Source organism: Zalophus californianus, chromosome 13, assembly GCF_009762305.2.
Source record: "Zalophus californianus isolate mZalCal1 chromosome 13, mZalCal1.pri.v2, whole genome shotgun sequence".
NCBI lineage: Eukaryota > Metazoa > Chordata > Mammalia > Carnivora > Otariidae > Zalophus > Zalophus californianus.
The window spans coordinates 7,449,790-7,477,197 of record NC_045607.1 but is presented as its reverse complement, the minus strand read 5'-3'; the positions used below and the strand labels follow the sequence as shown (position 1 = coordinate 7,477,197).

At 51.6% G+C, this 27,408-nt stretch overlaps 2 protein-coding genes and 1 non-coding gene across 7 annotated transcripts; 1 reads left to right on the top strand and 2 right to left on the bottom strand.

Annotated features, from left to right (window-relative positions):
• Nucleotides 1–1,935: 1,935 nt before the first annotated feature.
• Nucleotides 1,936–11,611, bottom strand: TRUB2 (TruB pseudouridine synthase family member 2). 2 transcript variants are annotated; one of them, XM_027616469.2, is made up of 8 exons: nt 11,469–11,611; nt 10,794–10,925; nt 9,128–9,202; nt 7,934–7,995; nt 6,711–6,792; nt 4,043–4,115; nt 3,402–3,538; nt 1,937–2,636 (listed from the first exon to the last, which is right to left on the bottom strand). In XM_027616469.2, exons 1-8 carry the CDS (start codon nt 11,575–11,577, stop codon nt 2,311–2,313), a joined length of 996 nt encoding a protein of 331 aa, XP_027472270.1. In that variant the 5' UTR covers nt 11,578–11,611; the 3' UTR covers nt 1,937–2,310. The 2 variants fall into 2 exon arrangements, with proteins under 2 accessions (XP_027472271.1, XP_027472270.1); XM_027616470.2 differs by lacking the exons at nt 9,128–9,202; nt 10,794–10,925; nt 11,469–11,611 and adding an exon at nt 8,872–9,110 and having other exon boundaries at nt 1,936–2,636.
• Nucleotides 11,585–21,892, top strand: COQ4 (coenzyme Q4). Of its 4 annotated transcripts, none has more exons than XM_027616474.1 (7): nt 11,585–11,695; nt 12,157–12,291; nt 13,385–13,481; nt 14,019–14,121; nt 19,970–20,099; nt 20,636–20,729; nt 21,219–21,393. In XM_027616474.1, exons 1-7 carry the CDS (start codon nt 11,650–11,652, stop codon nt 21,391–21,393), a joined length of 780 nt encoding a protein of 259 aa, XP_027472275.1. In that variant the 5' UTR covers nt 11,585–11,649. The 4 variants fall into 4 exon arrangements, with proteins under 4 accessions (XP_027472275.1, XP_027472274.1, XP_027472272.1 ...); XM_027616473.1 differs by having other exon boundaries at nt 11,650–11,695; nt 12,154–12,291; XM_027616471.2 differs by lacking the exon at nt 11,585–11,695 and adding an exon at nt 11,711–12,072 and having other exon boundaries at nt 12,154–12,291; nt 21,219–21,892.
• Nucleotides 21,893–26,870: 4,978 nt separating this feature from the next.
• Nucleotides 26,871–26,961, bottom strand: TRNAR-UCU. The gene is given in 2 exon segments: nt 26,871–26,906; nt 26,925–26,961. It is a non-coding gene; the product is annotated as a tRNA-Arg (tRNA).
• Between the last annotated feature and the right edge of the window lie 447 nt (nt 26,962–27,408).

Below are 27,408 nucleotides of genomic sequence, written 5' to 3'. Positions count from 1 at the left end.
TGAGGTGTGTTTGTCAAGTTCCCAGCTGATTTTTATGCCGGATAATCAGGAGGTGATGGAAAGAAGGACTCTGACTCTGTGACAACTCTTATAGGTCACCGTTCAGAAGAAAGGAGCCACAGCAAGTGGTTGGCTCACACACAGCGCAGGTCATGCAAGGTACCGAGGCAAGCACCTCACCATGATTTCATTGCTACAACCCACCAGGTAGGCAAAATCATCATTCCCAGGTTAACGTATGAGGGAGCCGCACTTCTGAGGCCCCACAGCCAGAAGCCGGCAGAACCACACCTGCTCAGCACCACTGAGCCGCCCCCACGTGAAGGTGAAGGAGCCCTGCTGTCTGGGGCCTCCTCTCCCAGGGTGACGGGGGTGGGGGTGGTGGTGGCAGAAACATGCGGGGCTTCCCCTCAGGGCGCAGACTGGAACCTTAGCCAGAGGCCAACTCGCTCCTTTTAGCCCAAATGTTCTGAGGGGCGCCTGAGTGGCTCAGATGGTTAAGGGTCTGCCTTCGGCTCAGGTCGTGATCCCAGGGTCCTGGGATCGAGTCCCGCATCAGGCTCCCTGCTCTTTGGGAGCCTGCTTCTCCCTCTGCCTCTCTCTCTCTTTCATGAATGAATAAATAAAATCTTAAAAAAAAAAACCACAAAAACTGGGGCGCCTGGGTGGCTCAGATGGTTAAGCATCTGCCTTCGGCTCAGGTCATGATCCCAGGATCCTGGGATCGAGCCCCGCATCGGGCTCCTGGCTCAGCAAGGAGCCTGCTTCTCCCTCTCCTTCTGCCTCTCTCCCTGCTCATGCTTTCTCTTCTCTCTCTCTGTATCTCTGTGTCTCAAATGAATAAATAAAATCCTTTTAAAAAAAAAATAAAAAAAAAAAAAACACAAAAACCAAAAGTTCTGAGTGGGAAAATATCCACATGGATAGAGATTAAAAGAGAGCCAGGCGCAAACAAACAAACAAAACAAAAAAAACACCCCATCCACAGGGGATCAAAGTGTCCAAAGCCTAGGAAAATCAAATTGGCAGGAAAAAATGGCTAAAAAAAATGTTTGAAGATTTTATTTATTTTTGCAAGAGAGATTGAGAGAGGGCTCACCCATGCATGCACATGCCACGAGGGGGAGGAGAGGCCAAGGGAGAAGCAGACTCCTTGCAGAGCAAGGAGCCCAGTGCGGGACTCAATCCCAGGACCCTGGGATCATAACCTGAGCTGAAGGCAGACGCTTAACCCACCGAGCCACCCAGGCACCCCAAAAGATTGGTTTTTGAACATTTTCCTGAGGGTATTAGAATAGAGCCTTTTTATTTTTAAGTAGTCTCTACACCCAACATGGGGCTCCAACTCACAACCCCAAGATCAAGCATTGCTTGCTCTACAGACTGAGCCAGCCAGGCTCCCCTAGAATAGAGCCTTTTGACCCCGTATGCCCCATATTTATTTAACCAGTCCCTTACTGATGGATGGTAATGGCATCTCCTATTTATTACTATTACATTATAGCTATGACCATCTAAGTACCTACAACTGTCTGCAACTTATGCCAGAAGACAGGTTCCTCAAACTGTAACTGCTGAGTCACAGAGCAGGAGTATTTTTAACTTTGACACATACTACCAAGTTACTCCTAAAAGGTTACAAAGTTGTACCTTCCTACCAGTAGCACAGACTGCCCATTTTCTCACATCATCACCAATATTGGATATTCTCTTTTTACTGTTTGGAAAGGCAAGGAAAAGTATCATTTTCATCTGTATGTCTCTCATTATTAGAGAGGTTGAGCATCATTTCTGGCTTATTGGCCACTTGGATTTCTTTTTATACGTATAAACACACAATTCATGTCATTTGCCCAATTTTCTTATCTTTTTCTTATTGTTAATCTTTTTGAAGATTTTATTTATTTATATGAAAAAGAGAGACACAAGCAGAGGGAGAAGCAGAGGCAGAGGGAGAAGCAGGCTCCCCGCTGATCGGGGAGCCTGATGCGGGACTTCATCAGGGGTGCAGGACCCTGGGATCATGACCTAAGCTGAGGGCAAGCACTTAACCGAATGAGTCACCCAGGTGCCCCTGGATATTCATTCTTAAACGTATTACAAGTATTTTTATCTGTCTTATCATTTCTTTATCATCTTTTCCTCCATATAGAAGTTTCTCCTTTTCCATCGGGTCAAGTCTGTTGATTTTCTTACAGTTTCAGAGTTTTATGTCACATGTTCTTCCCTTCCTCTTGCATTCTGCGCAGTTATCAGTTCCAGCTCAGCACAATTCTTATCTATTCACTGTCTCGCCAGCCGCCTGGCCTTTCAAGGCCCTGCACAGCTCTCCAGCCCCAAGGCAGAGCTTGGCCCCCTGGAGTCCCAGGGCTGGCCTGGACCGGGAAGCTGCTGCGTGCCCAGCCCTGGCCTCAAGCTCCTCTCCAGCTCTGCTGCCACCCGGGGAGCTGTGGCCTGGATGGCATCCTGGATGCTGTGTAAATCCCACTGGGTCCTCAGGAGGGCATCGTCTAGGGTGAAAAAGCCATCCCGCGTACGCCGCACTTGGGAACAGACAGCGGTGGTCTTCAGCTCCAGGCCGATCTCATGCACCAGCCTCCTCAGCTGCTTCTGTGTCTCATGCATGCACTGTACCTCTGCCAGGGACACACAACAGATCTGAAGGTTGGGAGCATGGCCTCTGGTATCTGTGGATCTAAATCCACACCCGTGATACCTCTTGGCTGTGTGATAAACCTTAGAGAAAGACCTTAGCTCTCCAGGACTTTGCTCACGGGCCAGCCCTGAAAGTTGATTAGATGTGCAGAATCTTGGGCTCCACCCAGACCTGCAGAATCAGAGACACCCCCCCCCCCCCCCCCCCCCCCCCCCCCCCCCCCCCCCCGCCGCCGCAGGAGTTTTGTGGGCAGGTTAACTTCCGGAAGGCTGTTCTGGTGTAAGACTTAAGGCTCATCTGTAAAATTATCTTAAGAGATAATGTACATAAGGTGCTTATCATTGGGAGAGTCCGGGTCAGCACGCAAGGAGCCCTTGTTAGTAAGATGAAGAGAGAAGAAAGGAGGGAGGGACCGAGCTGGGCAGGACTGGGGAGACGAGGGTGCTGTCTGATGGCCCACTGCAACGTGAAACACTGCGAGGCAATGGAAATGAACCACTAAGTATTAACTTCTCGCTAAGGTCTGGCTTCAAAGTGTAACTTGGCAGCATATAGGACGGGATTTGATCTGAGTGCTGTGTGGATGGGCCAAGTCCAGCCGGGGGCTGAGAAGGAAGCTGGCCCCTGGCGCCTTAGCCAGCAGGGATCAGGGCGGGCATGTGCTGGGGTCTACAAGGGCATTCCACAATGATTCCCCAAACCCAGGAGCCCCATCTCACTGCTCCAACTTCCTGGAGCAATGTACCTATGAGGAATTCCGGCGGCGCAAAGAAGACGCATCGGATGCCCGTTACCAGCATTGGGGACTTGCCCATGGGCCGAATCAAGCCTCTCACAGCCATATCATAGGCCTCCTGGGTCTGCAAGTCCAGGTTGGAGTACCTGGGGATCAAAAGGGGGCTGGCGTGGGATGGGGAGCTGGGTCCAGTTTACCCCTGGCCCTGCCCCACTCAGGAAGAGCTTTCCTAAAGCTCTTCTTTTGCTTTCCAGCTTCCCTGCCCCTGCCTTTTTCTATCTCCTCCAATCCCTAAATGCAGGCTCTGCCCTCCTCTGCAGTCTCCCTAGCTTCCGGTCAAGCACTTGCTGCCTGCTCCTGCCCCCTGCTTCTAGGTCATATGATGTGGGTTCCTGGCTTCTCTCACTGAGGCTAGCTGGGGTCTCTTGTTCCCCCTCGGTCTCCCCAGGGGCTGGCCTGGCACAAAGAAACACTCCTGCATGCTATGGAAGGAAGGGCTGGTTCATGCTGCTTTCGGGCTCTAAAAAGAAGGTCCATGGAACCTGCCCCAGCGTGGGCAGAGCCTACAGGGAGCCCAGTGGGTACTTCTTACTCTTCCAGCACCTCCTCAAGGGCCCCTTTCAGCAAAGTGTGGATTGGGCCCCACTTACATCACCAGGGCCTTCTGATGGGAACCTTGGATCAGGGCGAGGATGCGGTCCAGCTTCTCTCTGGTCACATGGTCTGGAAAAGCCAGGGGATGGTCAGCACACGAGCGCCTGCTGAGGACAGGCAACAACAAACTGGCAAACTCCCTTCCCTCAAACCAGCCCCATCCTTGGAAACTGGAGGGGTCCCAGAGCACCCAGGGCTCCCATTTAGGGGGTTATGAGTCCTTTGAGACTCTTATGAAAGCCCAAGAACCTCGTCTCAGAAAGTTATGCCTGAACTCAGTATTGTGAGGACAGTTTTAAGGGGCTCACAGACTCCAAGTTAAGAACAGTTTCTTATGGAAATGAGGCTCAAAGCCATAATATGACTTCTCCAATATTCGAAGCCAGGTTCCCTGAGCCCCAATCTGGGTTCTTTTATGCCAGGGACCCTGGGAGCGAGAGGGCCATCTGTCTGAATGCAGACACAGATGGCAGAAGGGGGTGGCTCTGCCTGCTGGTACCACCGAGTGACTAGGGCAGGCAGCTGCCAAGCCCAGGGATGCTCACAAACTGCTAGGAGGCTGATCCTGGGGCCCAGCTGGGCAGGTGCCAACTTCTGGCTCCAAAGGCCAGAGTTCTGGGCACAGGTGTGGTGACCGAAGGTCTGCCAGCTCGGAAGGGCCTAGCCTAGGCCTCTTATCCTCTCTCCCTGGCTTTCTTCATGCCATTGTTTTATCTGAAATGTACCTACCACTGCCCCCTCCCTCCTCATTTCCAGCTCAGCTCAAATGCAGCCTCCTCCAGGAAGCCCTCCTGGAGCATGTCACTTCTTTTTCCTGCATCCTGAGTCTCTTTCCAAGCATTGAATTTGTTTTGGTTTGGGGTGCCTGGGTGGCTCTGTCGGTGAAGCATCTGCCTTCGGCTCAGGTCATGGTCCCAGGGTCCTGGGATCGAGCCCCGCAGCGGGCTCCCTGCTCAGTGGGGAGCCTCCTTCTCCCTCTGCCTGCAGCTCCCCCTGCTTGTGCTCTTTCTCAGATAAATTAAAAAAAAAAAAGTCTCTAATTTGCTTTGGTTTTAACATTATTTTTTAGTTATATAATTGACATATAAATCTTCTTTAAGAAATTTATTTATTTTTTTTAAAGATTCATTTTATTTGAGAGAGAGCACGTGCACACTTGTACCCGTAGGGAGAATGGACAGAGGAAGAGGATCTTAAGTAGGCACCCCTCTTCTTTAAGAAATTTAGATCAGGGGGCACCTGGGTTAAGTGGGTTAAGCACCCAACTCTTGATTTCTGCTGAGGTCATGATCTCAGGGTCGTAAAATCAAGCCCTGCGCCGGGCTCCACACTCAGCGTGGAGTCTGCTTAAGATCTCCCTCTGCCCCTTCTTCCTGCATGCACGTTCTCTGTCTCTCTTTCAAATAGATAAATAAATAAATAAAATCTTAAAAAAAAAAAAAAGAAAGAAATTTAGATCAGCATTAACAGCATCTCCCCTTCTCCAAATTTGGGCTTCTTCCCTACCAGAGTGTCAAATTGGTAACTGTCTTTGGACATGTTTTGTATGCTGATACACCCACATATACAGATTATATAGTGTTACTTTGCCACGTTCTTAATCCTGTCTAGAAGATTACAGAGGTGTGTGTTTGCTCTCCCTGCCAGACTGAGTTCACTGAGACTGGGGACCCCATCTGGTTCATCAAGACCCTGGCACATGGTTGGTGCCCAAAAACATCTGTCAAATAAGAAAATGTAATAGATCCTATGGAAAGTGTTAGAACATAGGGAGGGTAAGAAGCGAGGAATGAGCCATCCAACCATCTATCCACCCCCCCACCTACTTCTTCATCCATCCACCCAACCAACAAGAACCTCCCATGTCCCAGGCTCTGCGCTGTGTGTAACCACAGGAATGGAATGACGTGGTCCCTGCTCCCATGGTGACAGTGTGGTGGGAAGACAGATATTAAATAATCACTAATCATGGGACGCCTGGGTGGCTCAGTCGGCTGAGCGTCCGATTCTTGATTTCGGCTCGGGTCATGATCTCGGGGTCGTGGGATTGAGTCCTGTGTCGGGCTCCACACTCAGTACATAGAGTCTGTTTGAGATTCTCTCTCCCTCTCTGCCTCTGCCCCTCCCCCCACGCTCGCTCTCGCTCTTTCTCTCTAATTTTTTTTTAAAGATTTTATTTATTTATTGAGAGAGAGAATGAGAGAGAGAGAGCACGAGAGGGAGGAGGGTGAGAAGGAGAAGCAGACTCCCCGCTGAGCAGGGAGCCCGATGCGGGACTCGATCCCGGGACTCCAGGATCATGACCTGAGCCGAAGGCAGCTGCTCAACCAACTGAGCCACCCAGGAGCCCCTCTCTCTCTCAAATTTAAAAGAATCACTAATCATTAGTTGATTACTGTTCTAAGAGTCCATCTAGTTCATCTGGGGATGAAGTGGAGCTTCCCTGGGGAGGTGACATTTATGCCAGATGGGGAGGCACCGGGCAATTATACTTGCGAGACAGAATGATGTGCCCAAAGGCCCCAGCAGCCAGCCCAAACTTAGTGTGCTGCAGTCACTGAGGGCTGCAAGGCCCGCGTGGGGGTGAGGAATCGAGGGAGAGCAAATGCAAAGGCAGCCATAGCCGCTCTCCTCCCACGGCCCTGGGCGCCTGCGGGCTCTCACCATATGTTGACTTTTCCACCAGCCGCCCATCCTCACAGAAGTCATCTGTTGCTTTGCCCAGGAGGCCACGTACTGTGTAATCCTGCAGAGATGGGGAGGGGATGATGGGGTCAGATTCCCTGCTCGCCCTCAGCACTGAGGAGGGAGGTATGTCCAGCACCTCCTACCCCCAACCTGCTAGATAAGACTGCAGGTGGGGGGTCCTCAGGTCTCCCCTCAGGGAGCCAGGCACTCAGCCCCCACCCAGCCACCCCACTGTCCCCCCAGGGAAGGGCACCAGACTTCCCTATGACAGAAAGCACCTGCCCGCAAAGGATGATGACCGCCCTGTGCCTCCACGTCTCTTCTCTCCAGCCAGACCTGACAACTTATCATGCCAGGCCCCTCCCAGTGCACCCTGTCGGCTTCTCCCCAGCCTCCAAATATGATCTGTGCAGCTAACAGCCTCTGCCACAAGGAAGGGATGACAACGGCAGCAGTAATAACTTACTGAGCATTTACCATGCGCCAGTGACTGTGCTAAGTATGGTGCAGGTAGTTACTAACTTAATCTTCAGAGTAACCCTATGGAGGAGGTACTATTATCTCCCCCACCTTACAGACGCAGAAATGGAGGAACACGGATGTTAAGTCATCCACCTGGGGGCCCACAGCAGGCAGAGGGGAGAAGCTGGTTTTGAACTGAAGCCGTTTGGCTCCAGAATCTGTGCTCTTAACCACTAAAAATGGAGGCTAACGCAGCACCTCTGTCCCCTCTCATGGTGCCAGATTTCACAGCCCCAGCCCAGATGCAAGCTCCCTGATGCCTGGATGGTGATGTCCACCTCTCAGTCTTGGTCTGGGGTCAGACAGATCCAGGTTTAAAGTGCAAATCCAGGTTCGAATCCTTACAGGTTGCACGACCCTGGGCAAATGACATCCCCTCTCTGTGCCTCAGTGGTCCCATCTGTAAGGCGGGTTAACAGCAGATCCCACTTTTCGGGGAGGATGTGAGGCATCCAAGAGGGAGTCCACATGCAGTGCTCAGCAAAGAGCGGCTGGCATGCAACAAGGCCAGCAGCGGTCATTACCGTGCTATCCTTACAGTCTCCCCCAGCACACGGCCATGAAACAACGCTGGCTGATGACCTGGGTGTTCCCCCATGCAGTCCTCTCAGCTTCACATTCCTGCCAGTGAGCCCCAGGGAAAGGGGCTAAACAAGCTGTCTGCAGCATCCCCATACCTTGGTGAGGTGAGCATTGTACATGCTGGTGAGGAGCCTGCGTCCATGTCCCACGCCGAGCACTGGAAGACACCCAGGCTGATGTCACACCTGGCTCCCCCTTCTCATTTCCCTGGGACCTCCAACCCCCACAACCACCACCTGAATCCTTCCATCTCTGATGCTGCTAAAGCCAGCAAGAGGGCAAGGACAGCTTCTTCTACAGGGAGCAAGTGAGCTCCCCTGGGTAGATACGAAAATGTAGGTTTCGGGGCCCACCCACTTGTACTGACTCTGACTCATGGAGGGGCCTTGGATCCTTAGTAAGCGCCCTGGGGGGATGCACTCCAAAGAAAGTGACGAGGGCCCAGTCACACAGACCTGCCCTCAAATCTGGGGTGGCTCTAAGCATGTCCGTTAGCTTCCTTGGGCCTCAAGCTCCCCATCCGTAAAATGGGGATACAAGATCCTGTCTGATCCCTGTGGGTGTTGTGAAGACTGAGGCAATACACAGGAAGAAGTGAGCACAAAGGAAGGGCCCAATAAAGGGGCATTGTGGCCACTGCCTGCCTTTTCCTGGCTGTTTCTCCCTCTGGCTGGAGGAGAGAATGACCCTCCATTCACTCCTGGAGAGGGAGGGCAGGGAGAGGGAACATGACATCATGTCTGCCTGCCTGTGCCCCAGGAAGTGAGACAAGGGGACTGTGACTACCGCACACGGAGGATGTGGCCACCGCCTGACCCTGGGGACACAGATGGCTCCTGACTCAGGGCTTTATGTGTCCAGCTCCAGCGACATTCAGACCCTGGCCGGTGGGGCCAGAGTCACACGCTTGGCTAACCCACACAAGTGATGACAGTTTGTGCTCCCTGGAACAGGGGCATTCTCTAGCCACATGACCCAGACCGAGTCACCTAAGCTCCTGGAGCCTTCTTTTCTCCATAAAATCATAATCTACCTAATAAGGTTGTTGTCATGAAAACATGTGCACGAAGGGCTTCATGCTGCACGTCGAATGCAGGAATCACTTGATAAAAGTGGGCAATTGCGCCATCCCCCCTTCCACCGGCTGACCAGACTTGGGGCAGGAAGCAGGCGAGGAGGGCAGCGGCAGGAAATGGCGGTCAGGCTGGAAGTGGGTGGGGTTCATGGTAGCTCCCTGGTCTTCTCCCGAGACTGTATCACTGCACCCCCGGGCTCACCACATCACCTACCAAGCACCCCAGACGCTTGAGCATCCAGCCGGTGTCCCACGCCAACCTTCAATCTGGTGAATGCTGGTCCGCAGACTAGAAAGAAACAAACGAGTCCCTCTGCTCAATGAATCCAGCCTCCAGGATGACTTCAGCCTGCATCATGGCCTCATTCCTAGGATGTAGCCTCATGGAGCCCAAACCAGGATCAGGTTGGACTCTCAGGCCCCCATGTGGAATCTGAGGCCTCGAACCATTTCCTCAGGTCCCCGGGCCCAGGAAAAGGGCTTGTGACCCTGCCTATCATCATTCCCCTGGTGAGAGGCTTTGAGGGGACTGGGCAGAACATTGGGAGTCAACTTTCCTACTCAGCTGTGGCAGAGAGTCCTGGCCACCCCAGTAAGAAAATGGAGGTGGTAAGTTACTGAAGGCAGAGCCTGGGTCCCAAGTTCTAACCCTAGAGCCCAGAACTCACTAGGCACTCAGGAAACAACTAGTGAGGGACGCCTGGGTGGTTCAGTTGGTTAAGTGTCTGCCTTTGGCTCAGGTCATGATCCCAGGGTCCTGGGATCGAGTCCCACACTGGGCTCCTTGCTTAGCAGGGAGTCTTCTCCCTCTCTCTCTGCCCCTTCCCCTTCTTGCTCTCTCTCTCAAATAAATAAGTAAAATCTTAAAAAAAAAATTAAAATAAAACCATTTTTAAAATGTGGGTTTTTGTGTATCGATTATATCTCAATAACGCTATTTAAAAAGAAAAAAAAAAAAGACCGCATGCAGCAATGAGCCAGAAACACATATACTTCTACAGAACAAGAGGTATCTGGGGGAAGGATACGGGATGGTTAAGCACCTACTGAATCCAGCCTATGTTACTTAATATCCACACTGACCCTCAGTTTCCTCATTTGTGAAATGAGAACAGGACCCACCTCACAGGGTTGTGGTGAAGATTTAATAAAATGGTACTTGGTAAAACCTTAACATGGTATCTAGTACAGAAGAGATCCTCGGTACATCATACTTGTTATTGCTACACTGTAGAATCAATAAATATCACTGCCAAAGGGATTTTAGTGGTTTCTGGTCAAGCCCCTCAGTCTTCCTAATCTTGTATAGTGACAGGGAGCTCATTGTAACTAGTTCCATTCTTGGGCAGCTTTGCTGACTAAAAAAGTCACTCCTTCCCAAGAGCCCCAAACTCCCACCTTAGGACTTCTACCTGAGGGTCTCAATTCGCATCTGGAGTCCCAGAATAGTTAAAAGGGGTCAGCAAGCTACAGTCCACAGGCCAAATTCTCAAGCCTGTTTTTTTTTAATGGCCCATGAGTTAAATTTTTTTTTCAATGATCCCCCAAAAATCAAGAAATATTTTGTGACATAGGAAAATTATATGAAACTCAAATGTCACTTTCCATAGTTTTATTGAAACACAGCCAGGTTCACTGCATTCCATATTGCCTACAGGTTCTTTGCCCTACTACTATGGCAGAACTGGGCCTGCAAAGCCTAAAATATTTGCTATCCGGCCCTTTCCAGGAAAATTTGCCAATTCCCGGTCAAATACTTCCATCCCCGCTGTGGCCCTTCAAGCATCTGGGACAAGAGTCTGAGCACTGACTGGAACACTGACTCTGGGCAGAAACTGCCTGGGAAGTGACACCCAGGCCCCTGCCTGAATGTGCCTTACCCAGCGGATGGTTGGTGAGGGTGGGCACACTGGTGGCGGTCAGAGTAAGCTCCTTCTCTTCACCGTCTCCCACGGGGCCCAGCAGAAAACGAACACGCTGTTCAGGGGCAGGAGCCTTCCCAGCATTGACACCTGAGTACACAAAGGTAAAAGACATCAGGTCAATTCTGTCCGAACACCTGGGGGAGATGGGACAGGGAGGTATGGAGATGTAGAAGAGAAAGCCCATGTAGCAAATAGCAGCAGTTAAGAAACAGGCTTGGGCACCTGGGTGGCTCAGTTGGTTAAGCGACTGCCTTCAGCTCAGGTCATGCTCCTGGAGTCCCCGGATCGAGTCCCGCATCGGGCTCTCTGCTCAGTGGGGAGTCTGCTTCTCCTTCTAACCTTCTCCCCTCTCATGTAATCTCTCTCTCTCTCTCATTCTCGCTCTCTCAAATAAATAAATAAACCTTAAAAAAAAAGAAACAGCCTTGGGTTCAAATTCTGACTCTATTACTTATGACATCTGAACGCAGGGGAAAGTGAGGAGTAACGGAGTACACAGATTACATGCTTAGGAAAGCGCTCTGCCCAGTGGACTGGGTCACATGACTTTATTTTGCCGGGAGGATCAGACGCGGAGATGGACTCCCGGAGAACCAGAGCGGGATCGTGGGTCTGGTTCGAAGCGCTCACCCTTCAGAAGCTGCAACTCCACGGTGTCCCGCACGTGCTTCCATTTTAGCCCCGGGGGCTTGTAGACCGCGAAGAGCCCGTGCAGCCGCGCCAGGCCGCGGGACCCCATGCCCGAAGCCAGCGGCGCCGGCTGGTGAGAGAGCTGCACCTGAACGGAAGTGCCGTCCGGTCCCCCTCCCAAATGTGGTCCGGACCCTGGGTGCCGCCACGTTTCGCAGCCGGAAGAGGTTCACGTCTTTATTGGCCTCGGGGGAAAACGCACGGAGGAGAGGACAGGAGTGCCCGACGCTGAACCCCGAGCAGGGATCACTTGGGGAGCCTTTCTGGGAGTGAGGGGAAATGGGGAGAATTTTGCTTCGGTGGGAATAGGTGGTAGACAGGTCGCCTGGGTTTTCTTCTCTTACTTAGCGATAGGGCCCTCTCCTGTCCGTGCCTCCTTCAAAGGCCCTTCTGGGCGCTCCGCGGCGGGAGAGGTTTGCGGCATCGGCCCTCCCCGTACACTCTTCCCGCGGCCGCCGGCTGGTGCCCGCTGCCATGGGGACGCTGCTGCGCTCGGCCCTGCGCCCTCTCCGCCGACTCGGCGGCCTCCGGGGGCAGGCTGCAGGCAAGTGGCAGAGGCGGGAGGGAGGCCTGGGGCGCCAGGCTCGTCTGACCGCGGCCTTTTTTTTTTTTTTTTTTTGCCCAGTAGACGTGCCGCTCCGAGGCGTGCGCCACGGCGCCGCCGGCCTGCTCTACCCGGGGCACATCCCCACCTCCCCGCTGCAGAAGGCGCTGCTGGCCGCCGGCTCGGCCGGAATGGCTCTCTATAACCCGTACCGCCACGGTAAGGTCGCCGGCGCTCCCGGGAGGGCAGCGGGGGGTCGGCGCGCGCCCTTGCCTGGGGAACCTGGGCAGGTGCCCACCTCTCTCTCTACCCGTCCCCTAGGGGTAACTGGAGAATAGACTAGGTCGGGGTTCCCAAACCTGGCTGCATCCCATCATCACGCGCAAGGTTCACAAAAATGCAGATGTCTAGGGCCCACCCTGGGTTCAGTCCGAATCAGGCCGAGCCTGGGGAGGGGAGGAAGGGCCAGCATTTTTAAATAAACAACCTACCGGAAGATTCTGTCATCCAGCCACATTGAGAACCTGTGTACTAAATAGATGATTTACAAAGTTTGTTATACATTAAATTATAACATCCCAATAAAAATTAAAGTTTACGAGGTCAGACACCCCGACTGCCCTGTTGCATTGTATCAGCATGTTTTAGATTGTGCCTGGTACATAGCAGATGCTCAATAAATGTTTGCTGGTTGTATGACTGGAACATCTTAGGGTTCTACAGGACTCTTCTCATTCTCAGGATTCTAAGTCTGGAAAGGATTATTACTCCTGCCAATTGAAATGGCAGTGCTAACTGCTCACTGAGCCCTAATGCCGGTTGCTCACTGCACTAAATGTTTTATATGCACGATGTTCTTGATTTTTCTTCACATTAACCCTGTAAGAAAGGTGTTCTCCACATTTCATAAATTAGTACCCTGAGGCTTGGAAATGTGAAGCATTTTGCACAAGTTCCCTTAGACAGTGATTGCACCTGAACCCAAACCTAGCACTCTGATTCAAAGCCTGTAATCAATGGAGGCATGATAATCCGTTGTAATAATGGGTGTAAAAGTGACTTATAAACTCTTTAGAGCACTGTGCTAACCAGAGCCATCTCAGCCCGTTGGATTAATACAATGATAATGACTATAGGTACATATATTGAGCCCTTACTGTGTGCCAGGTGATTTGCTAAATGTCTAACATGAATCCTCGTAACTAAGAGGTAGATAGGATTTTGGTTTATCATGTAGGAGACAGGCTCGGATGGGGTCCAGTAACTTACCTAACATCATATCTTCCATTTGTCCCCATTTCTTTCCTTTCAGACATGGTCGCAGTTCTGGGGGAGACCACAGGACTCCGTGCCCTGAAGGTCCTCAGGGACCAGATGAGGAAGGATCCAGAGGGTGCTGAGATCCTGCAGTAGGTCCCAGCTGTGCCTGGGGGATTGGGGATATTCTTTGGGGATCCTGACCTCTCTGGAGTCACATTGTGTTCCTCTAGGGAGCTCTTCTTGATGCCCAGGCCATGGAGAGCTGCACATGCTAGGCACTGCCCAACTCCGTGGGTGCCATTCACACACACACTATGATGACCCGTGGGTAGTGCAATGTGGTGGCCTCAGCCCAGATCCCACCACAGGGCCCTCTGCCTTCCCTAAGCTCCCATAACAGGCTAGCTGTAACCCCCACTCCCCTGCAGTGTCCTTTGTGAGTACCCTGATCACACCTGAGGCTTGCTCCCTAGATTATGCCACTGCAGGCAGGAACCATGACCTTGGCTTGTGGTAGTCTCCTCAGTCCCTGCCACTGTCCTGGCCAGAAGCACGTCCTGCAATAGGATTTGTGTCCCCATTGTTGCTCTCTGCCCCTTCACTTCCCAAATCCTTGCTCTAGCTGGCCTCTCACCTGCCTTTGCTGCTGCCCTCCCAGTACCTAAGCCCTTCCTTCTGCCTTGCAGGAAGCGTCCCCGGATCTCGCTGTCTACCCTTGACTTGGACAAGCTCCGTAGTCTGCCTGAGGGCTCCCTTGGCCAAGAGTATCTCTGTTTCCTGGATGTAAATGTGAGTTTCCAGCTTCTGTGCATTTGGCAATCACTAGGAAAGGCAGAGAAGGGCATGGGAGTGATGTCCTGAGGAAGGAGGAGTCCTGATTGGCCACCATGGCCAGGTGTGTTTTTTGTCTCTTGTGCCAAGGCTTTGTCATGTTCTATGGGACAGGCAAATGGGTCAGGAACTCCAAGCAATAATACTGGCCAGTATGCAATAGCCGCTTACTGGGTGTCAGCTGCCAGGCTCATACCTGATCTTGTTGAACCCTCCCAACAGGAAGGTTCATGCTTGACCCTCCCTGCCAAGTATGTGCTATTATTATCCCCTTTAATAGATGAAGAAATGAGGCCCAGAACACTTAAGCAACTTGATGATTTCATACACCCAGTATGAATGGAGGCAGTATTCATACTCACATCATGCCTTTTTTTTTTTTTAAGATTTTATTTTTAAGTCTGTCTCTATACCCAATGTGGGGCTTGAACTCACAAACCCGAGATCAAAAATTGCATACTCTACCGACTAAGCCAGCCAGGTGTCCCCAGATCATGCTCTTAATTGCTGTATTATGTACTCATGTTCTAGAGTCAGTGCTTTCCCCAGGGTATGACAGGTTGTGGCACTCTCTGTCCCAGGCAGGGAGGACGGGAGCTGGTGGGGAGAGTCCCAGCTGCTGAGGAACTCATTCATGTGTTCAGGATCTGCCAGTTGTCACCCATTGTTCCAGGTGCTGGGGATAGAATGGTGAGCCAGACAGACAAAACCCTGCTCTTGTGGCGCTAATATTCTGGTTTGGGGAGGAAATCGAGTAATAAAAGAAAAAATTTCATATAAAAATTCGGGTCAAATATTTATTGACTCCTTGGAATGTACAACACTGTTCTCTGTAATTGAGATACAGTGAATGAAACCAGCAAAGAGCCTGCCTTTGTGGAGCTTCCATTCTAGCAGATGGTGCTGTGAGAACAACATCCTGAGAGAGGACAAGGAGGTGGGGTCAGAGGTGGCCACTTCCCATAGGGAGGTCACAGGAGGCCCCTCGGAGGAGACTCGGAAGAGGAGGAGCCAGCCCTAAGGAGAGATGAGGAGGAACAGGGCTTCTGGCAAGTGCAAGGCCCTGTGTGTTTAAGAAAAGGGAAATGGGGCACCTGGGTGGCTCAGTGGGTTAAGCATCTGCCTTCAGCTCAGGTCATGTACTCAGGGGCCTGGGATCGAGCCCCGCATCGGGCTCCCTGCTCAGCTGAGAGTCTGCTTCTTGCTCTGCCGCTTCCCCTGCTCTCACTGTCTCGCTTACATGTGCGCTCTCTCTCTCTCTCTCATAAATAAATAAAATCTTCAAAAAAACAAAAAAATGGGGCGCCTGGGTGGCTCAGTTGGTTAAGCGACTGCCTTCGGCTCAGGTCATGATCCTGGGGTCTGGGGATCGAGTCCCACATCGGACTCCCCCTGCTCTTTGGGGAGCCTGCTTCTCCCTCTCTCTCTGCCTGCCACTTCCCCTGCTTGTGCTCTCTCTCTCTCTCTCTCTCTGACAAAGAAATAAATAAAATCTTTAAAAAAAAAAAAAAAAAGGGAAATTGAAAAAAGGAAAAGTGAGTGGAGGACAGATGGCCAGTGGCTGGGAGGAGAGCTGGCCCAGACCCTGCCAGCCATGGGAAGAAGTCTATATTCTGTAACAGGAGCAATAGAAGACATTGAGGGTTTCAAGTAGGCTAGTAACATGACGTGATTTATAAAAGGACCTTAGGATACAGCTGGGACACCTTCCCTGTCCCAACCCCTCCATCCCCGTATACACACATCTCACCAACAAGAAGCTCTGTCAAGTAGTTCTCCAGCCCACTGCGGGTTGCTCTAGAACTAGGCTTCTCAACCCCAGCACTATTGACTTTTCGGGCCAGATAATTCTTTTATTTATTTATTTATTTATTTTTAATTTATTTGAGAGAGAGAAAGAGAGCATCAGTTGGGAGGAGGGAGAAGGAGAAGCAGACTCCCTGCTAAGCAGGGAGCCTGACACGGGACTCGATCCTAGGAACCTGAGGTCATGACCTGAGCTGAAGGCAAATGCTTAACCAGCTGAGACACCCAGGCGCCCCAGGAACAGATAATTCTTTGTTTGTAGGGGCTGCCCGGTGCTTTCCAGGATGGTTAGCAGCATCCCTGGCCTCTCTACATAGATGCTAGTAGCACCCCCACTAAGTTATGACAGCCATAAATCTCTGCAGACATTGCAAATATCCCCTGGTGGACAGCTGAGAAGCTACTGCTCTAGAAGATTATTTGTTCCTGGAGCGCCTGGGTGGCTCAGTTGGTTAAGCGACTGCCTTCGGCTCAGGTCATGATCCTGGAGTCCCGGGATCGAGTCCCGCATCGGGCTCCCTGCTCGGCAGGGAGTCTGCTTCTCCCTCTGACCCTCCCCCCTCTCATGTGCTCTCTTTCTCATTCTTTCTCTCAAATAAATAAATAAAATCTTAAAAAAATATATTAGATTATTTGTTCCTGAGATAATAATCTGCTCCCCATACTCTCCTGACACTTGATCCGGCCCCATTTTCCACCATCTCCTCAGATGTCACCAGGAAGCAAGTTACTTCATCAATGGGAAACCCACCAGGGTGGCCGCCTTCTTCTGAAGTCCCCAGAGCCTTTCATCTTGTTGCTGTGGAGGGGATGGGACTGCCAGGACCTCCCTGGGCACCCTGCCCGGTCTCAGCCCTAGTTGTGACAATAGCCATAGAGACTGTGACACTTGTAGGGCACTGAAACCAGCAGCCCACAGAATGTGAAGGAACAACCTTTGTCCCAGCAGAGATTGAGATCAAAGTTCAAGGTGAGGCCACCCTCCCTGAGGCTGTCATTGGTAGGGGGTATGGTCATCTTGTGGTATTAAGATTATGGGCCTGGGCTCTGGAGTTAAGGGTAGCCTGAATTAGAATCCTACCTCTCTTCCCAGCTTTATGGCCCTGGACAAATCATTTGACTTCTCTGAGCCTCATATTCCTTATCTGAGGTCAGGGGACCTAATGTTTATCTTCCAGGGCACTTACATGGCTTATAATTAATGATATTAAGGTACTGGCTTTGGGGGGCGCCTGGGTGGCCCAGTCGTTGAGCATCTGCCTTCGGCTCAGGTCATGATCCCAGGGTCCTGGGATCGAGCCCCGCATCGGGCTCCCTGCTCCGTGGGAAGCCTGCTTCTCCCTCTCCCACGCCCCCTGCTTGTGTTCCCTCTCTCTCTGTGTCTCTCTCTGTCAAATAAATAAATAAATAAAATCTTTAAAAAAAAAAAAGGTACTGGCTTTGGAATCCAGTGGACTTTTTTCAAATCCTGATTCAGCCACTTGATTAGCTGTGTGATATTGGGCAAGTTACTTCTCTGAACCTCATTTTTCTTACCTTTATCTGAGGCTCCTAAAGTATCTACCTCCAGAGGGTCATAAGGATGCCTTATGATGATATATGTAAAGGACTTCATACAGTGCTGACACATAGTAGGTACTCAATAAATATAATTGCTATCACTCTGATCACCCTCAGCTTCGCACAGCACGTAGAACTCCCTAGAGAAGAAATTAGGAACCGGAACCCAGGGAGCTCACAGACACAGACCAAGGCCCTGAGCCAGTAGCCCCAAAGCAATGAAGATGTCAAATCCTTTGGCCTCTGGACAGGCTGAGATCATGCTTTGGGAACAGGAACACTAGGCTGCTCCCATTCTGCATGGGTGCTGCTGAGGACTCACAGAGGCAGTGGGTGGATCAGAGAGGGACAGTTCATCCCTTCCTGGGGTAGAAAAGTCCCTGGAGATAGAACAGTGAACAAAGCAGCCAGCAGCCATGTGCAGCTGAAAGGCCACTATGGCACTGTTCACAGAAAGCGAACACAAGCCGATAGGTCACTTCCAGTCTGCTGTTAGCCACTTCAGTAAAAGCAAAAAGAAACAGGTGCAATTAACTTTAATAGCCTCTTTTATTTAACCCAGTGTACTGAAAATACTATCATTTCAACATGTAATTGATAGTTCTAAATTACTAAGATTTCACATTGTTCTCTTCACACCAAGTCTTTGAAACTCAGTGTGCATTTTATGCCTACTACGGCACAGCTAGGTTGGAACTGTCCCATTTCTAGGCTTGGTGGCCACATGGAGTGAGTGGCTGCTGTACTGAAAAGTCCAGGTCTAGAAGAGGGGCACATACGATGCACATCACAATACAAGGTACGGGATGCTGCAAGAGACCGTAATGTGGACCTTAGCAGTCTGAAGGTCACGGACAGCCTCCCTACAGCAGGGACACTTAAGGCGAGTCAGAAAGGACAGGTAGGAATTGTCAAGGTGAAGCTGCGGGTGGTGGGGGAGAGCACTCGAGGCTGGGAGCAGCTCATGTGAAGGATCAGGGCCCAGGCACCTGGCTGGCTCAGTGGGTGGAGCATGCAACTCTTGATCTTGGGATTATGAGTTCAAGCCCCATGTTGGGTGTAGAGATTACTTTAAAAAATTAGGGATACCTGGGTGGCACAGTCAATTAAGTGTCCAACTCTTGGTTTTGGCTCAGGTCGTGATCTCAGGGTCCTGGGATCGAGCCCTCCGTTGGGCTCCGCACTCAGCCCGGAGTCTGCTTGGGATTCTTCCTCCCTCCCCTGTGTGTGCACACACCATCTCTGTCTCTCTCTCAAGTATATAAATAAATTTTATTTATTTGGGTGAGGGGGAAGCAGACTCCCCACTGAGCAGGGACCCCATGCGGGGCTCCATCCCAGGACCCCAGGATCATGACCTGAGCCGAAGGCAGACGCTCAACCAACTGAGCCAGCCAGGTGCCCCCCCCCATTCAATCTTTATTTATTTTTTTTTTTTAAAGATTTTATTTATTTATTTGAGAGAGAGAGAATGAGAGATAGAGAGCATGAGAGGGAAGAGGGTCAGAGGGAGAAGCAGACTCTCTGCTGAGCAGGGAGCCCGATGTGGGACTCGATCCCGGGACTCCAGGATCATGACCTGAGCCGAAGGCAGTTGCTTAACCAACTGAGCCACCCAGGCGCCCCCATTCAATCTTTAAAAAAGAAAGTATCAGGGGCCCTGGAAACTTCTTTTTCCCTTTTCTCTCCGTTTTATTTCTACTTGTTAAAAAAAACATAACATGGTGTAACTTAAGGTAAGATGACGTAAGAGTTGCCATCTCAGGGGTGCCTGGGTGGCTCAGTCGGAAGAGTGTGTGACTCCTGATCTCAGGGTTGTGAGTTCTAGCCCCACGTTGGGGGTAGAGTTTACTTTATTTGACAGAGAGAAAGAGAGAGAGAGAGATAGTGAGAGAAGGAACACAAGCAGGGGGAGTGGGAGAGGGAGAAGCAGGCTTCCCGCTGAGCGGGGACCCTGATGCAGGGCTTAATCCCAGGACGCTGGGATCATGACCTGAGCCAAAGGCAGATGCTTAACAACTGAGCCAACCAGGCACCCCTAGAGTTTACTTTAAAGAAAAAAAAAAAAAAGCTGTCATCTTAACCATCTCTAAGTGGACAGTTCAGTAATGTTAAATATATTCACATTGTTGTGAAACCAACCTCCAGAGCTTTTCCATCTTGTAAAACTGAAACCTTATCCCCTTAAACAACAGTCGCTTCCCCCTCCTGCCAGAAGCTGCTTTGCCATAAATTCCAACAGCCTTGGACATGTGTGGGTAGCCCATGGGGGTGTTAGTGCCACCATATTCCCTACCCGAGGACTCCCCTGTTGGCAGGTATGGACAGAAATAGTCCATGGTATGAGTTTGGTGGGAGTGGTTGACAATCAAGAAGAGGCTGGCCAGTTTGGCCTTGGGAACAGTTGGGAAGAGATCTAGGGGAGGTTCATGGTTGTCAGAGGGTCTCCCCAGATACCCGAGCACCCACCCGATTCGTGGACGATGAGGAGCTAGCCTATGTGATCCAGCGGTACCGGGAGATTCATGACATGCTCCACACCCTGCTGGGGATGCCCACCAACATCCTGGGTGAGTGGTAGCCCCCAGCAGCCTTGAGAGTGGGGCTGGGCAGGGTGGGGTGGGGTGTTGCAGCCAGCCTGTCCACCCGGATTTGTCACACACTAGCCAGCCGGCTCAGTGCCTCATTTTCTGCTTTCTGAACATCTTGGTAACATCTGTGCCACGCATCGCCTCTCCATCCCACTGCCTCTGTGGTTCCTAAGCTGATGTAGCAGCATCCAAGCATCAGGGCTCCCTGCTCTGAAACCCTCCACAACTCCCTAAGGCCTGTAGGAACCACCCCAGACTTCTCAGCCTGGCTTTTGGAGTCCTGTGCACTCTGACCCCAGGCTTCCTTCCCAGCCATTACCTCCTGCTCTTTCCTGGACCCTCACCTTCACCCCAAGCCAAGTGCTCTAAGGCCCAGCATGGGCCAGGACCGGCATGGCCAACCCGACAGAGATCAAAGAGGAGCAGATGCTTTGCTCTGTTCTGCCAGGAGCACCATGGCCTCTCTTCCTGGGCCTTTCTCACCTCCCACCCCATTTCTCACCCTGCCCCCCCAGGGGAGATCGTGGTGAAGTGGTTTGAGGCTGTCCAGACCGGCCTGCCCATGTGCATCCTGGGTGCCCTCTTTGGACCAATCCGACTCAGTGCCCAGTAAGTTCTCAAGTGGTGAGGGGTTCGGGAGAGCTCAGAGGAACCAGGATCCAGGAAATGGGACAAGCATGCAGCCTTCCTGAGCAGCCCCAATGGTTCTCCAAGAAGCCAGAGTAGAAAGAATGGGGCAGGAGGGTGCAACTGGCCTGGCACAGGGTCTCCAGGGCAGTGAGTGAAGCCTGGATGTTTCACAGGACTCTACAGTCTCCCGGGCCAGGCCCCAGTGTTGGGTCAGAACACGGAATTGAGGGGGTGGGGCAGCAAATCCAGTGTTAGTTCCTGGAGTTAGGTAGCCCTTGATTTAAATCTGGGCTTTGGCATATTTAAAACGTGTGGCTTTGGACACAAGATTTTACCTCACTGAGTTTCTGTTTCCTCATATGCTAATGGGGATAATAACTACCTTCTTTTTAAGGTATTTGTGAGGACTGAGAAAATGTACACCAACTTCTGGGCACCTTATGTCTTTTTTCCTCTGCTGCCCCACAGGAGCCTGCAAGTGCTGGTTTCAGAGCTGATCCCATGGGCAATTCAGAATGGGCGCAGAGCCCCGTGTGTCCTCAACTTGTACTACGAGCGGCGCTGGGAGCAGCCCCTGAGGGCTCTACGGGAGGAGCTGGGCATCACAGACCCCCCCACCGTGCATGTCAGGGGCCTGGCGTAGGCCCTGAGCCACTGCCCACACCACCACCCAACCTCCCCTGAGGCGGACGATTCTTTGGCCATTACCTTTGTTCCTTTTCTTTCAACACTGACCCTTGGACCCTTCATTTGTCGTAATTTGTCATAACCACTGTTGAGTGGCTTTGAGGACCACCCCAGGAGGGAGCATGCAGGGCACTGGAGCTCCCAGGAGAGCCAGGAGCTGCCCAAAGATCACCACATGTGAGTGAGAATCAGTTGTCCAGCCTGGTGCTGGGGTGTCTCAGGTCCACTACTCCTGTTCTGGACCCATCCCTGCCAATGAGGGTTTTCTGGGTGCCAGGCTGGGTGTCCTCCAGGAGGAAGGGCTATACCAGTTTCCAAGACCTGAGAAGGGGCAGGTGAGTCTCCACTGTCTGAATAAAGTCTGCCATCAGACCAAGTGTCCGCTTCTCCTGCCTTTGCCCAGTGCTCCCCATGACTCTGGCAGCTTTGGGCCCTTGAGCACCAAGGACAGACATCCCCTCCAGCCTGAGCTTCAGCTACTTGTCCTCTTTCCTTTGGTCTGAAGTCAGACAGACTGGGATTCAAATTCCCAATTCCTCCATTGTTTTCCAGCAGAGGGACTTAGGGCAAGTTTGTTCCCCTTTTCAGCCCATTTCATCATCAGGAAAAGGGGAAGAGAACTGCTGGTTCATTTTGGAGTGGCACCCAGGCATATTCTCTGGGTCAGGGCCAAGGGGTGTAAGTACCATTGCAAGAGTGGCTAGCCCTGTCTTGGGATTTAGAACCAGAAACACTCTCAAGATGGCAGAGCCTTTAGAGTTTTGGGGGGCCAGCTCCCCATTGTGTGGATAGGACAACTAAGGCCTAGAGATAGGCAAGGAATTGCCTGAAGTAGCTAGAACACATGCCACAAGACTTCCTGGGTGGGTTTCTTATGCCTCAGTTTCCCTATCCATAATAAGGGCTACAGTTTTAGAGCTGTACTATGTGCCTAAGCAGTTGAGATGCACACGTTATTGCATTGCTGCTTTCAACAATCCAAAGAGATGTGTTATTCTGTTTTACTAATGAGGCAATAGGAGCAGAGCTGGGACTAGAACCAGGGGTTGCCTGAAACCTGCCCCACATTGCCAACCAGTGCCTCAGCCTACCTTGTGCCAACCACATCCCAGCCCAGGGCTCCCAGTGACGGAAGTGGGAGGTTGGAGGCCTACCTTGGATCCAGGGCCTTTTCAAAAGGGAAGCCTTGTCCTGAGCTCTTTGATTTTCTGCAGAAAGAGGAGGAGACTGGGGTGAGCTTTCCAGACCTAATCCATCTTTGCAGTATGGGCCACCTTTCCAGATCTGTCATGTTTCCACAGCTTTCCAGAGTCCAGGCACCTCTACCCCCACATCAGTAAAAGTCAACAGTACCAAGTTTGGGGGAAAAGGTCAGACTCACAGAATGCCTTCTCTGCCCAGCTGGGGACTTCACCTGCTCCAGCCACTTGGTACCTGAATAACCCTGAGCCTTTACAGCATTGGAGAGATGGGCACTGGGCATCATGATTAGCTGGGAATGGAGTCTGGTCTCCAGATCTTTTTTTTTTTTTTAATGTTTTATTTATTTATTCATGAGAGTCAGAGAGAGAGGCAGAGGCAGAGGAAGAGGGAGAAGCAGGCTCCCCGCCCAGCAGGGAGCCTGATGTGGGACTCGATCCCAGGACCCTGGGATCATGACCTGAGCTGAAAGCAGACACTTAACCATCTGAGCCACCCAGGCACCCCTGGTCTCCAGATCTTAAGGTGGCATTTTTGCCACCAACTCGTGATTGGAAAAAAGTTCTACTGGCAAGAGCTACCATTTCCTTAGTTCTTTTTTTTTTTTTTTAATGTTTTATTTATTTATTCATGAGAGTCAGAGAGAGAGGCAGAGGCAGAGGGAGAAGCAGGCTCCCTGCCTAGCAGGGAGCCCGATGCGGGGCTCGATCCCAGGACCCCGGGACCATGACCCGAGCCGAAGGCAGACACTTAACCATCTGAGCCACCCAGGTGCCCCTTCCTTAGTTCTTACCAAAGCCCATAAGTCTCTCTCAACTTCTACCTAGAAACTTCATTCTTCACCTCAATAAACTATGTTGGCCTTCTTTCTATCTCTGGGAATAGCATTCTGTCCCCAGGTCATCACATGGTCAACTACTTGTCATTCACATTTGTGTTCAAATGGCACCTCCTTGGAGAAGCCTGTCCTGCCCACTCACTTGAAGAAGTGCCCTCCCCCTTGCTGCACCACACCATGTCACTTTCTTTTCTTTCTAGCACTTACCACTCTGAAATTATCTTATTTGTTCATTTTATTTATGAGTTCTCTGTCAGCCCCAGGAGGTCAGGGAAACTTGTTCTTTCCCCTCACTGTTGGGAATAGTGCTTGGCACACAGTAGGGGCTTGCTGCTTCATTAGTTGAAAGAGTGGGCGCTAAGCCCGGAGTAGAGAACCCCACAACAACCTCACTTCATGGTGAAGACCGGGGGTCTCAAGTTTGGGGAGCTTGTTCTGGGACACACAGGTCTTGACTCCTCTCCTGGTAGCTCGGGGAAAGCTCCCTTTCCCTCTGCCTGATAAAAGCCTTTGTAGCAAGCCTCAAAGCAATGTTTGGGGGCACAGGCTCTGAGGACATACAGACCTGGCCCTGGCCTTGGCCCTGACCAGCACTGCACCCTTGCAGTAGTCCCGTCAACCCTTTGAGCCTCTTTCTCCCCACCTGTAACATGGGGAGAGTATATACTTATCCCACAGCAGGGCCATTATGCATGTGTAGTGATTTAGCACATAGTCCGTGTTTAGGAAGTAGAAACTGTCATTTTCCAGGAAGGTCCTTCAAGCTCTCTGAAGTCACCATGTACACAATGAAGCCAGAGGTGTTTATTTTGCACACACCCAGCGTGGGAGGACTTCTATAGTTCAGAGGTCCTAATGCCCAATGTAACCATTATCTACAGGATAAGCATCCATGGTGTGCCAGGGGCCAAGCCACTTCAGTCCCCTGGGGAACTTTAGTGCCTCCAAGTGAGTCCAAATGTCGGTCTCTCATCGGGCAAGCCTGGAGGTTTAAGTGCTGATGCTGATGTTAATTCTCCAATGCAGGGGAGATGGGGGTCATGTCAGTGGAAAGGAGCCCACTGTGAGGTCAGCCTAAGCTCAGCCTGTCCCACAAATGATAGCACCCAGCTCCTGCCCTTCTTAGGAACCCTCAGTGGCTCTTCACTGCCCCCAGGATAAACTCCTCAGCCTGGCACACAAAGACCTTTCCAGTCACATTTTCCACCACACGGCCCCCTGTGTGTGTATCCTGACGCACAAGCCCACTAGTCTCTGCTTATTTCCCAAATACCTTCTGAGTGTAGGCCAAATGCTGGGGGTCGCACAGTGATGGAGACAGCTGCATCCCCGCCCTCTCGGAGTTGAGTGGTTATAGCAGCTGAGGGCCTTTGACATGCCCGCCATGTGCTGAGAGCTTGACGCGCATCATCTCGTTGAGTCCATACCCAGCCCCAGGAGGCAGGGACCATGATGACTGTATCCCCATTCTATAATGAGGACACTGAGGGGGCACCTGGCTGGCTCAGTCTGTAGAGCATGGGACTCTTGATCTTGGGGTTGTGAGTTCAAACCCCATGTCAGGTGTAGAGACTGCTTAAAAATAAAATCTTTTTTAAAAAATGAGGACACCAAGGCTCCATGAGGAGAGGTGATTTGCCCAGTGCCTCAGGTGGTGCTAGGGGTGCAACCCAGATGTACCTGACTGGAAAGCAAAGAAGACAAGTCATAATAACGTGTGGTGGGTATTGACAGAAGTATGGTGAGCACTTGGTGAGGGGCAACCTATTTAGTGATCTAATCTCCACTTTCCTCTCTGTGTCCAACTAGATTGTAAGCAATTTGAAGACAGACTGTTTTGTTACCTCTATGTCCCCGCACATCTCCCCCTCAGGCCAGGCCCAGGGTCTGGGTGGAGTACTGCTTTGGCTTCACTGTTGTGACCAGGCTGGGTGGAGACCAGCGGGGCTGGTCACCAGTGCCATCTTCCAAACTCTCCTTTGCCCACATTATATATGACCTCAGCAGATAATGTGGAAATGATCATGTTTATACCTGTGGATCCTGGCCTGGATCAAGTCAGAGCCTCCAATTCACTCTCCCTGTCATTCATTCAGCAAACATTTATCAAGGTAAGCCCTGTGGACATAATCAGAGGTAATCTTTTTTTTTTTTTTAAAGATTTTATTTATTCATTTGAGAGAGAGAATGAGATAGAGAGAGAGCATGAGAGGGGAAAGGGTCAGAGGGAGAAGCAGACTTCCTGCTGAGCAGGGAGCCCGATGTGGGACTCGATCCCGGGACTCCAGGATCATGACCTGAGCCGAAGGCAGTCGCTTAACCAACTGAGCCACCCAGGCGCCCCAATCAGAGGTAATCTTCATGTCTAGATTTTGCATGTGCTTTGTGGTAAGCTTGTAAACTACAATAATAAATAAAATAAGTCAAACACTAACTCATCCTCTGTGAGGTTTGAGCACTACTAGTATGTCCTCATTTTTATATATAAGAAGAGACTTTGAACTTTCAGCAGAGAAGCTGTTCCATATCTGTTGGATGCCAATGCAGAAGCCCATCACCACTGCACCACACTGCCTCTTGAATGTAATAGCGACGGGGGAGGTGGAGCTTTAATTTACCTAGGTTCCCCAAAAGGATGCACTCTATACTCTGGAAGAAATAAATCCAAGTACTTCTCAGACCAAAATTTCATTTTTAATCCCTATGACTAGACCCTGAAAACTGCCCCTCTCCCCTTTAAGGACTTCTTCCTGGACTAAGGAATTAGGGGATGTACTTAAGGATAAGTGGTGGGGCCCCTGGGTGGCTCAGTCAGTTGAGCGACAGACTCTTGATTTCTGCTCAGGTCATGATCTCAGGGTTGTGAGCTCAAGCCCCATGTTGGACTCCAGGCTCAGCATGGAGTGTGGGCTTGCCCCTCTCCCTCTGCTCCTCCCCCGCTCACGCGCTCTCTCTCAAAATCTTAAAAAAAATAAATACAAGGATAAGTGGCAATTGTGCATGCCCAACATGTTTGGTTATCATGGTACCAAGTTTTCAGAGGCCCAGAGCCACACAGGACTGGGAAGCTGGCAATGACCCAGGACTTGGCAGGTGGCATGACAAATCCGGTCGTAGGCTTGGAAGCCAGTTGCTTTGTTCCAAGGTCCAGAGCGATCAGAGGCCAGTTAGGTACAGGTCTTCAGATCCGTGCCCTTTGTACCACCAGGTGTGCCAGACTGCTTACAAGATACCATGGATGGGAAAGGTTACCTAGGCACTAATCCTGACGTCACGTTTATCGCTGTCCCAGATGCAGACGTGCCAGCCTCAAGTCTGCAGATCTTCTGAACCATGTGAAGGTACTGGAGGCCGTAAAATATCCACATGGAAGTGAGGGAGGAGCTATCAAAATTCGACTCTGGTGGGACTCGAACCCACAACCTTTGAATCACCACACCAGGATCGGCTAGAAGTCCAATGCGCTATCCATTGCGCCACAGAGCCGGCTACTCAAACCTCCCTCAGCTCACCTCCCTGCCTACACGGCCCTTTTAGCGTTCTTCTAGGTGTGGCGTTGGCCTTTGTGGAGCCTTGCCCGTCTCTGCGCGCAGACTCCGAATTCTCCGCCCACGCTGCGGGCGGGGGCGCTCCCCACCACGTGCGAATGACAGTGGCTTGCGGGCTCTGGGCCCAGACCCAGCCCGCGGGTCTCCTTCCCTCCCGGGGGAGGGGCTCTCCGCGGCGGGGCGGGGCTGCGAAGCGCGGACTACAACTCCCAGCGTACCGCGCGGGACGCCGCCCGGGGCCGTCGCGCTCGCAGGGCGGGCTGGGCCGGGCGGCGTCGGGCGCGTTGGGGTTGCGCGGCGCCGAGGTCTCTGCGGCTCTCCGACCGCGGGGAAGGCGCGGGAGGCGGTGCTGCGGGCCGGCGCAGCCGGTTTGTGTTGCAGGAGG